The 11,349-nt window shown below is 33.4% G+C and overlaps 1 protein-coding gene and 1 pseudogene across 1 annotated transcript; both read right to left on the reverse strand.

Annotated features, from left to right (window-relative positions):
- Positions 1–2,441: 2,441 nt before the first annotated feature.
- LOC143534059 (putative flavin-containing monooxygenase 1) lies at positions 2,442–5,159 on the reverse strand (annotated as a pseudogene).
- A 4,818-nt stretch (positions 5,160–9,977) lies between these two features.
- LOC143534060 (uncharacterized) lies at positions 9,978–11,296 on the reverse strand (the record flags this gene model as incomplete). Its single annotated transcript, XM_077028658.1, has 5 exons — positions 9,978–10,210; positions 10,288–10,350; positions 10,442–10,519; positions 11,015–11,133; positions 11,212–11,296. Coding segments are annotated over 5 exons (402 nt in total), but the record flags the coding sequence as incomplete, so codon positions are not given.
- Between the last annotated feature and the right edge of the window lie 53 nt (positions 11,297–11,349).

An 11,349-nucleotide genomic window follows, 5' to 3' on the forward strand; every position in this document is an offset into this window, starting at 1 on the left:
AAACAATAATATTTGTGAGTCATCAGCCTAACCAAACAGCTCTTGAATGAGTTATAACATCTTATTTATTTTTTAAATAACCTCTTAATCATCAAACAATAATTTTCTCAGCCATGGGTCTCACCGAACCCGGATGACCCTTAAACGGGCTATAACATCTCATTTATTGTGAAACGTTTTCATCATTAAACCCTAATTTAGTTTGTCTCCTTTATATATTCTCTATCGCCAGTTCATCACCAGTTAACTTCGGATTATAACCCACCATCGTCAGCCTCCCCTCTCATGCACCAACCACCATCGTCACTTACATCAACCGCCCATTTTCATAAGACAAATTTGTGTTCATGTGCGTGTTCGTTAAAAAAATCAGCATGTACATGTTCGTTTATATTTGTTCGTTAAAAATCTAAAAACCTACACATCTCAATTGAAAGAGGCCAAACGAAAAAATATATTGAACAAAACAAACTAATATATACGTAATAAATCAAAACAAAACTACGTTGAAAAATAATACAAATCATTACAAAATATAAAAAAACAAAACAATTAAAAACAAACTTAAATAAACTCTATTATGGGGAGACTCAAACCAGTATGATTATATATACAAAATATTTAACATACTGTTATGAATTTGCAACTCGCTTTTTTCCTTCTACTCCTCTTATAACAAAAAAAAAAGTAATAATAATAACTTTCAATGCAGCAAGCTCAAGCTCGGCTTGATATTCTATCGAGTTGGCTCGGCTCGAGCTCGAACTCTTAATCGAGCTAAAAGTATGAGCTCAAGCTCGGCTCGGTTTTAAATCGAGCCGGCTCGGCTCGATTTGGCTCGAGTTTACATGTAATAATAACAATTATAGACAACCATCAAGTTAAATTAAATAAATATGACGTTGAGATCAACACTTACCAAATACAAACTAAATAAATACGTCTAATACAAAATTAAGCAGAGAATTGGCGGCCGATGGCGGAGGATGAGCGTCTAGGGTTAGGATGGAAAATGGAATGTATACTTTGAGTGTGTGAACTATGAAGTTTCATCTCTCAGTTACTCAATATATGGAATTATGAATATAGACTATGGATTGGGAAAGGAAATTGGGCTGGATTAAAAGAAAGCCCATGTGTTAAAATAATTGGGCTCGATAATTATATACATGTATGTATATATATATATAATAAATTAAAATAAAATAGTTCGAGCCAATCGAGCGAGCTCGAGTCAAGCCGGGGCTAGCTCAGGCTCAGCTCGTTTACAATCGAGCCGATTTCGAGCGAGCTTTCTCCAAGCTTTTTTCTAAGTTTCGAGCGAGTTTCGAACCGTGAGCTTTTTGAACAGCCCTAGTTCGGCTTCATTGCACCCGTATTTATCGAGTTAAAATTGTTTTAGTATTTTTTAAATCCGAAAATATGCTAGCTAGCTAGATAAGTTAAAACAGAATCAATACTGACATTTTTTGGCACTACATTTTTGGCTTCCGGTTTGGAAGTGTAGTTTTGGTCCATAATGTAGAGAAAAAATGTTAGTTTTCTTTCTTTATATATATATATATAAATAAATAAAAGAAGTACGAAATATAAGAATAGAGCATAACTATATGAATGGCACTAAACTACAACACAATATCCTAGCTATAATACAATTACATCATTTTTCAACATCACGTTTGTTAGAAATCTATAGGACGACAGAAACACCTCTTCTAGGAGTAACAAGAAAGCCGTCGTGGTGCCCATAAGGATCGACGGTCAAAGGCTCGTGCCCAATGTTGCTTGCCATTGTCTTAAAATTCAAGATAGACAAGTCAATTGTAAAGTTTGTATTCAAAATCGTGGTGTAACATGTAACCCATTTTCAATCACAAAATAGTTTTTTTAATTATGAAAAGAAATAGATGATTGAACTAAGATATATATGAGCATGATAAAAAGTAGTTTTTTTGAAATCTTCAGCGGATCTAGCGTAGGTTGAGTAGTAACTAGCCATCCTGCTCATCAACTTCTTAACGAAGTGCAATTTTTTTTTCTTTTTTGTGATATGTATTGCTACCCCATAACTTTTTTTCTAGATCCGTCACTGCTTTTATTTATCAATTAGTTTCGTATGAGTTTTCACCAATTTTCGGTTATCTCTCTCTCTTTTTCCTTTTTATTTTTAGACGTTTTAAATTGGAAACACTAGAATATAATTTACTAACATTTGGTGACACCTTAAAGTTTGTTGAGTCTTTTAACCACAATTAATAAAGCTAAACTCCAAAGATATATGTCCATCAAATTTATGCTTATAAATATATATAAACCTTGCATCCCCTATATAGGTGGTTGGTTTATTTATTTAATTTTACATATATAATGGTAAATAATAACAAATTAAACGTAGAAGCAACACATATATATATATATATATGAATCTTGATTAATAATAATTAGTTAATGCAGTTGTCTTCATAGTCTCTACTGTTGTAAGGACTAAATGCTTCAGCCAGCCAACTCTTCTTCCTCCAACTACTCCACCCCATCTCTTCACATATCTCATCACTGTGATTAATACTGAATGTTGAGATGCAAATCCTCTTGTAAAACCGCGTCGTCTTCTTCATTATTTCTGCTTCCGCGGTTACCTGCTCCACCATTTTCTCCATGCTTGGAAGCTTAAACTTACCGCCTATCAGCCTCGCTAACCATTTGCAACGTATCTCTGAGGTATGCAAGTTCGAAACACTCTCCACATAGCCCATGAACGCCATGTTTGGTATGTATGGATTAATCGTACCCCTGATATCATCAAAAAATGTATATAGTTATTAAAAGTTGACCGATCGTATATAATATATATACTACATAACTATGTAACAAAAAAGTCGGGACCAAGGAACCATGCCTTTTTACATGTAAAAAGTTAATAAAAACATTTATGTTTACATACTTTTTTTTTTAGTTTTTGCATATAAATACATGTAGAAGCTGTTTTAATAAATATTTATAACCCATGCAATGCATGCAATTATGTGATACGTACCTGTATAAGGGCATCATGCCAGAGGGAAACTCCAAGAAATTAGAAAAGGGTTGGGGCAGGACCGCTCTAAGCTTCTTCTTGCCGTCGTAGCCAGTGGCAAGAATCACAAGGTCGGCTTCTAACTTGGTCTTGTCGTCAAACTCTAGACCGCCTTCATAAAACCACCAGTCACCCGATGTCCTTTTGAAGTTGATCTTGCCCTTATCTACCTCTGGGAAGAAGCTGTCAGGCAAGATAGCCATTTGACATGATGCATAGTCTTCCTCAAAAGGGTGGTCAGGTTTAAGTCCATACTTCACCAATGGTAGCTTCCATAGTATATAAGACTCAATGATCTTTGAAGTTGCCTTTCTCTATATTAACAAATCAATTATATATAATTAGTATACAATATATATTAACTAGCAAGCAAGGTGGTGAATAATTGGTGATGAAATGAAATTAATAATATTTTTACCGCGGGTGATAAAAGTTGACACAGGAGGGTCCGGAGAGCGCCTTGATTTGGTCTTTGGTGTAGAAACTGTGAGAACCTAGTTGAATAGAACAAGTAAAATGGCAAGCCCCATACTGAGTAGTGTGGAACTATCCAGTGTGAAGTCCTAACAACCATGGTGCATGATTTGCCTTCATCACCTAATTAATTAAATATATGTTAAGTACCAAAATAGAAACAAATGATTGAAGGCTGGTCAAATGGATTAATTAAGAAAATTTAAGGATATTATATATATATATATATATATATATATATATATATATAGCATGCAACTAGTCAACTAGTCAATAACATATTGTGGAAGTTAGAATTTTATTAGCCTCACCTCTTCACATATATAGGTTCTCACTTAATACCAAAAGGTCATATTAATCAATATATTGGACCATAGACAATCATGTTTGACAATAGGGCCACGTACACAGACATGTGTTAATAGGTGATCAGTCACTTGAAGTGACAAAATTTTATGTTTTTAGTTCGTGTCAACACTTGTCCGGTGAGTTAGACTATTCTCCTAGAAACAATAATCTTTTCTCTCCCACATATCATTAGAGTACATATCTTTTTATCACAATATAGCTAGCTAATTAATCTATCAATCATTCATTTGTTTGTTTGTTTTGTATAATTTGTGGACAATATATTAACATGCATGCATGATTATAAGAAAATATATACTACCTTGGTTAGCTTGAGCACATTCAACAGCAAGATCAATAGCTGATTTCTTGTAACCAACCACCACCACCTTCTTTCCTTTAAGAAGCTGTGAAGATTCATCTGAGTTGAGTTTGCTGTATTCTTGTGAATGCATCACCTTCCCTTTAAACACTTCTGGTCCTTTGTTCTTCGCATAATTCGGTATGATCGGTACATCTCCATATTTCCCCATACACATCACAATATACTCGAAACCGTACCACTGCATGCATACATGTACATATTATTATTATTCAACCAAACTATGGCTTTTAAAGATATATATGATGGATAATATTAATGATGAAGTTAAACCTGAATATCATTAGAACCATTCGTCTGGACCGCAACCTCCCAAACTGGTTTTTCATATGAGTGGTCGTCAGTGGCTAACCTGATTTCAACAACCCTAGAGTTAAACTTGATGAATTTGAACAAGTCAAAATGGGTAGCATAAGAGTTGAGATACTCGAGTATCTCGGTATGTGACGGGAAACTTGAGTTATCCCTAAGTGGCCAAGGGAAATCAGAGAACTCGTAGTCACAACGAGGTGTCTGAAGCTTGGTGGTGCGGAAGGAACAGTGCTTCCAAACACCACCAATGGAGTCAGTGGCCTCCAGTACAACAGGGTGGTACTGGGCTAGCTCTTTTGCGGCAGCTAGCCCACTTATACCACCCCCGATAATGCCTATCTTGGAGAAGATGACAGCCATTAGTTACTTATAAGATATATATGTTTTACCAACTTATATTAGTGAATGAAATAAGGTATGTATGTTATATATATGTGTGTGTGTTTTGTAATTGTGGTGCACTTGAAGGTGGAGGACGTGGTGGTATTTATAGGGAAGTTTGCATTAGGCCAGAACGACGTAGTTTTCAAAGGCATGTAGATTGACTTTTAGCAAATCTTTGAATTGAACAGGTGTACGTGTTCATATTTGAGTTAATTACTGGTCTTATATATTGCTTGATGCAATTTCTAACATAGACATGTCACATGCATGCTTCTTGAATTCAAAAGCTATGTTTTTACCAGGAAAAATAATGTGTTATATATTAATGTTGATTCGTTAAGATTCTCATAAATATAATAATTAAGGTCGTAATTAACCTAGCTTTCTTATTAATTCATTGTTAGTTTCATGGCATCTTCAAGTCCATTTCATGTTAGTATAATTATATATATATATATAATCCAGAAATATTCAACAAGTAAACAACCGACATCCTTGATGAAATCGATTTTATTTTTCTTTAGGATAAAACATGCATGTGTGTGTATCCTTAATTATCACACAACACATTTATTATTTATTATTATTATTATTATTATTTGGGAAATATATATCTATCTATAATATATATAAACGAAAACATAAAATCCTACGTGTCGCGATGTAGTAGTTTCTCTTTACTTGGAGTCACCAGATTTGCTTGATTTTTAAATGAGAACTTCTCATGCATTTGACCTGAATTCACGGGTATGGGTCTCATCAAACCCAGATATTTCTTAAACGGGTTATAACATCTCATTAAATTAAAAATTAATCTCACCAAATATTTGATAAAAATCCTATAAAGTAGGGATATATTAAAAATTAATATTTTATTTATTTAAAAAGATATATATTATATATAATTAAGAAAAACAATTTTATAGTAAATAAATAAATAGGTCCTGTGTCTCATCAAACTCATATAGCTTTTAAACCGGGTTATAGCATCTCATTTATTTGTGAAACAATTTATCATCAAACCATAAACATATTATTAACTTTCATACAATAAAAAATAATTTTTTCAAAAAATAAATAATTATTAGAAATAAATAATATAAAACAACCCCATAATACGGGGGGATAAAAACTAGTGTTTCGTAAAAGCCAATTTAACATGTGTATCAATAAAACTAATTTTGATTTTTGATGACAACACACACATATTAATAGTTGGGACTTGGGAAATATGTTTTATAAAAAAACCGAGTTATAAACATATCAATAAAACTGAATTTTATTTCCATTTCTTGATTACATCACATGTGAGTATCCTTGATGACACAATATACACATTAATAGTTGGAAATACGTTTTAGAAAAATTAATTACCGATATCGAACATGTACGTGTATCAATAAAACTGATTTTATTTTTGCTTGGTGACAAAACATGTGTGTATCCATGATGACACAACGTGTTGGCAATATCAGATAATGGCCATTGCAGTGCAAATGCGAGTTAATTTTGCGTGTAAATCACAAGTTGGAAGAAGATGAAGATGCTAATACTAATACTAATTACTAATGCTTGTCGGTTTAGGATGTTAAGTTCATTTAATTAATTTATGTATTGTTTTAGGAAACATAGTTTGATATAAATGTGTTTAGGTTTGGTTTTATTAGTGTAATTAAGTTTTTCAGATAGTTTCCTAATACAGTAAACGTTTGATGTTTGCCAACAACTTGTGTTACTATTAACACAAGAATATATTATATTTGTATTGTGATTCTAATGTATATTATCTATATTTGTATTAACCCTATATAAAGGACTTTTGAGAATAATAATATGATCGATCTAATTACTAATATCATAACATTCTGTTATGGTATCAGAACTCAGGGGAATTTTAAGTGGTTTTGTTTAAAATTAGAGCAGTCCATAAATCACAATGAACATCAAAATGTGCAATAGTAGTAGAATTAGAATCATAAAATGGTAATCGTTTGTGTTATGAAAGTTGACAAGCATGACATAAAGAAGAACATAAAGGTTTATTGCATGAAATAAAAAAAACGAGACGAAAGTAGATTTAAAACTGGCGCTCTTGAGTGACCAAGTCGGTTATGCCATTGATCTTGTGTGGTGGTCAGGAAAACGTCCGGCTTGAAGGAGTGGTGAAAGGATATAGATCACCCACGCTGTTATAGCAGGAAAGAAGAGCTCTAGTCTTGTAATCCTTCACGGAAAACAAAACCATAAGGATCAACATCAACAGTAAGTCCAATTATCAATAACAAATTTACGAAATGATAATTTTTTTCTAATAATACATGAGGCATATAAGAAATTGTTTTACGAATATGAATAGGTTGGAGTTTAGTATGTGGTATTGTCGGACCCATGTATACTATTTTATAATAACTTTACTTATTAGTTCTTGTATATAGGATTAATTTTATGCATTAGGTACAAATTTAACTTATTCTTTATTAATTAGAAAGATATACTTGAAAATGCACGCAACCCTTGTAGTTGTGCTTCACTAAAAACTATTATTATTATTTTGTAGCCGAGTCCAACTCTAAAAATATGTGTGTTTGAATGACTTTGAAATTGTGCTTGATAATACCATAGAGTGAAACATGTAGACGCAATTAATTAATATATACTTGTTTTAGAATCAAGTGTTGGGCTTCTATAAAAAGCTAATTAAGCTGGAGATATAGAAATTAAGTTTAGGAAAGCTCGAGGAAACTAATAATCAAAGTGTGTACGACTCTTCATACCTTCCAAGACTAACTCATATCACCTAGCTACCTATCTTGTTTTATTTTTTTAATTTCTTTCTTTCCATAGAATTCTTCTCATCAATGACATTGATATATACACACATTGTTCCAAATTTATTTATATTTATATATACATACACTTAATTCTTCACTTGCTTAATTTTTGTTGTTTATTAAAAAAAGAACGACCGAGATAAATCATTACGTCTTCGTTTACGGGTCTTTAGTTAAGTTGTCAGTATGAATTATTATTATCATCGACCAATGAGTTATATTATAATAATACTAGGATAACCTAATCAATATCTAAAGCTAGAAATAATATATGGTTTGGAATATTATGAGAAGTGGGGAGGTGAGATTATAACTAATTAATATTGTGACATTAAGTTTCTTGGTTATAAGGCTTACAACACAATATAATATAATAAGTTAGTTAGTTAATTAACCAAGTAAGCTCAACTGCTGACTGACTGCATGACATTGATTCTTTATATATATTTTAGTCAGCTTGCTAATTGAAAAACTAAGTAACTACTTAGAAGTATCAAGGAAAGTCTTGATCATTCACACTTCCTAGCAACTACCTTCATTTTAATTTCCACATCTTCACCTTTTCTATTCTATTCATGAAGGTCAAACTTATTAATAAAAATTGGAAATATGCGTGCATACGATCGATCAACATCTACTTCTAGAAACGTTCGACTGCGCTAGATCCATTGCATCTCATCCATTCCATTCCTTGGTTGATTGATTGATTGATTGATGTGTGCATACATATATATGTGTTTCTCTTCTAATTTGTAGCTATATGCATGATATGTACAGATCAATTAGTTGCTTGCTGTAGCAGCCAGCCTATAGGCAAATGAATGACTAACTAGTCACTAGTTTCAATTCTGCAGCATAACAAGATTAGTCAACAATATATGTATGTATATATATGTAATAATCTTGTAACTTGCTAACGATTTAATTAACCAGATATCACAAAGTTTATCAACTACACTTCCAAGTTAATGTAGGGCATGTTAATTAGTAAGCTAGAGCATGACACTTGATAATATGAACGACATAAATTAGTTGTTATATTTAGCATAATAAACGATAATTATTTTATTGATTAATCATAATAATAAAACTACAAGAGGACTAAACTTAGTGTCTTAAAATAATCCAACAATTAACAATTGTGAAACCGTGAATTTTAATGCAACTGACATAATGAACAAGCGTACAATTTTTAACTTCTTCGTTCTAGTCAATGTTAAAATTTCCGACTATCATGTATCTACGTCTATTTCACCGATATTTGGTCAATGGAACGATATATATCTTTCCCAACCCATGTGGGCGTGGAAATTTGCCATAAATGTTTTGATCGTGACTGTTTTGGATCATTGATGGTATCGACCCACACCATCGACGACGCTACTTCCTCTTTGGTCACCACACTTCGCATGAACCGTTGTGTAAGTCCGCTCCGTTGACATTGTTATTGTTTATGGGATTGTTTGGATACATGGTTAGGGGGGTGTTTTTAAAATAAAGAGGAAGATAGTAGGAAATGATGTAAATTGTTTTTAATAAGCATTTATACTACAATTCGTATAAAAATAGTTTTTTTTATTTATTTTAAATAAAACAACGATTATATACCCACCCGTTGGCATGCTGCCAATTTCTTCTTCCCCTTTCCGAGCTCAAGTACTAGCCACCTCAACGCGTTCCTCGCACGCCCCAGGGCGGCGTACTAGAGCATACTCGCCGACTTGGGTGGGACCCAAGTAGAACGCCGCACCCACCCTATATGAGTATTAGGTCAATTTCTATCAAGTTTTTTATACATTTTTTTGGTTTTTAATTTTTTTTAGTTTGATAATCATATTTGTCTTTTATTTTTTTTATTTTACTTCCGATAACGTAACGAACGTGATAGAAATTGACCTAATTTATGTAGACTTACTGCATTTTGCATTCATAAATCACATATCATTCTCATTGAACACAAGGTATAATCATGGGCCATTAAATCATATATTCAAGTATACTTTTCATAGAGGCAAGGAGTTTTAAGTTCTTTCAAATGCGTGAACAAGCTCTTATACAGCCGTTTAACATCTATACGACCCGTTAAACAAGTACACAAACCATGAGTGTTTTGGACACACAATCATCTTAAGGTTTTCAAGTTTCAACTATACTAAATGTCTAAGTTCTAAACAATCAATGTAGTTATAGAAAACAAATGATTACAATGATAAACACTCACTCAAAATTACCATTTCATGACCTCCTGTCAGCCTCGTATCATTCGGAAAGGCCATGGCTCCTCCTGCAGATTAATCATTGCTTCTTCCTGCTTAAAGCCTGCCAGTCGACAACGCTTGAATGAAGCAGTCAGTCTTTACAATCACATGTTTTCGGTTGTCGCTCCTCAATCAATGACTGGACTCTCTGCACATGTTTTCAAACCTCAATATGTATCACAAGACACAAATGATTTACGATCACATTGGGTCGGTTTGGTTTACCTTAAGAGAATTCCCAACTTCCTCTAGCTTTTGTAGTATTGCTAGCTCACTAACATTAGACGTCTGCCGGTTACCAACAATCACGTGCACAGTCACTAGTAAATGGTTCGTAAATAGTTCATGAACAGAAGTTAACTACTTAAATTAGACTGACCGGTGACTGCAAAGTTCTGGAAGAACCAACATCTCCCAAGGCTTGACTTCTCATACTTAAAAGGCGCCTCAAAACAACCTGAAATGCGAATGCATATTTAATCTCAACCCTTCATAATAATAGGGCTGCAAACGAGCCGAGCCGCTCGCGAACTACTTGAGTTCAGACCGATAAAAAGCTCTAAAGGAGCCAATCTTTTTCAAGCTCGAACCTCAAATAACGCTTGGTTAGTTATCGAGCCCGAGGTCGAGCCTTGTATATTTATAAGTTTTACCTCTTTTTGGACTTCTATGTATTAATGTTACACTGCATACCGAGCTCGAGCCAAGCTTTGGCTCGTTTAAGGTACTACACAAGCTCGAGCCGAGCTTAGGCTTGTTTAAGGTTTTTCCCCAAATATACAGAAATAATTAAAAACATATATAACTTGATTAATAAATAATAGCCGAGCCCAGGCTTGAAAAAAAAACTTATGAGTTGAGCTCAAACTTACGAAACAGCTGAGCTCGGGCTCGTTTACACCACTACATAATAAGTTAATAGTAACAATCACCATTCATGATAATAACCTACCTTTCTGAACGCTTGAGGATTTGTAATGCCTTCAATTTGAACATCATCACTTGGAGGCCTTCTTACACCAACATTTTCAATTCTAATGGAAGACACGCCATAACGAGACTGCAGATACCCTGCACCATCAAGTCAAGAGCCCTCAAATATACCCGACATGATATTACAAACACACACACACACATATTATTCCATACCTTGTTCAATGACAACATCAGCAACAGAAGCCAGCAACACATGTTTCCCCTTCTCCAACACTCCAAAACACGGAAACAGAACAGGCTTATAACATGTCACAAACAAAGATTTGCTTCTTGAATTTAAAAGCTATGTTT

The sequence above is a fragment of the Bidens hawaiensis genome, unplaced genomic scaffold (genome assembly GCF_021521415.1).
Source record: "Bidens hawaiensis isolate Kalapana, Puna unplaced genomic scaffold, B.hawaiensis_p1.1 tig00010056_1, whole genome shotgun sequence".
NCBI lineage: Eukaryota > Viridiplantae > Streptophyta > Magnoliopsida > Asterales > Asteraceae > Bidens > Bidens hawaiensis.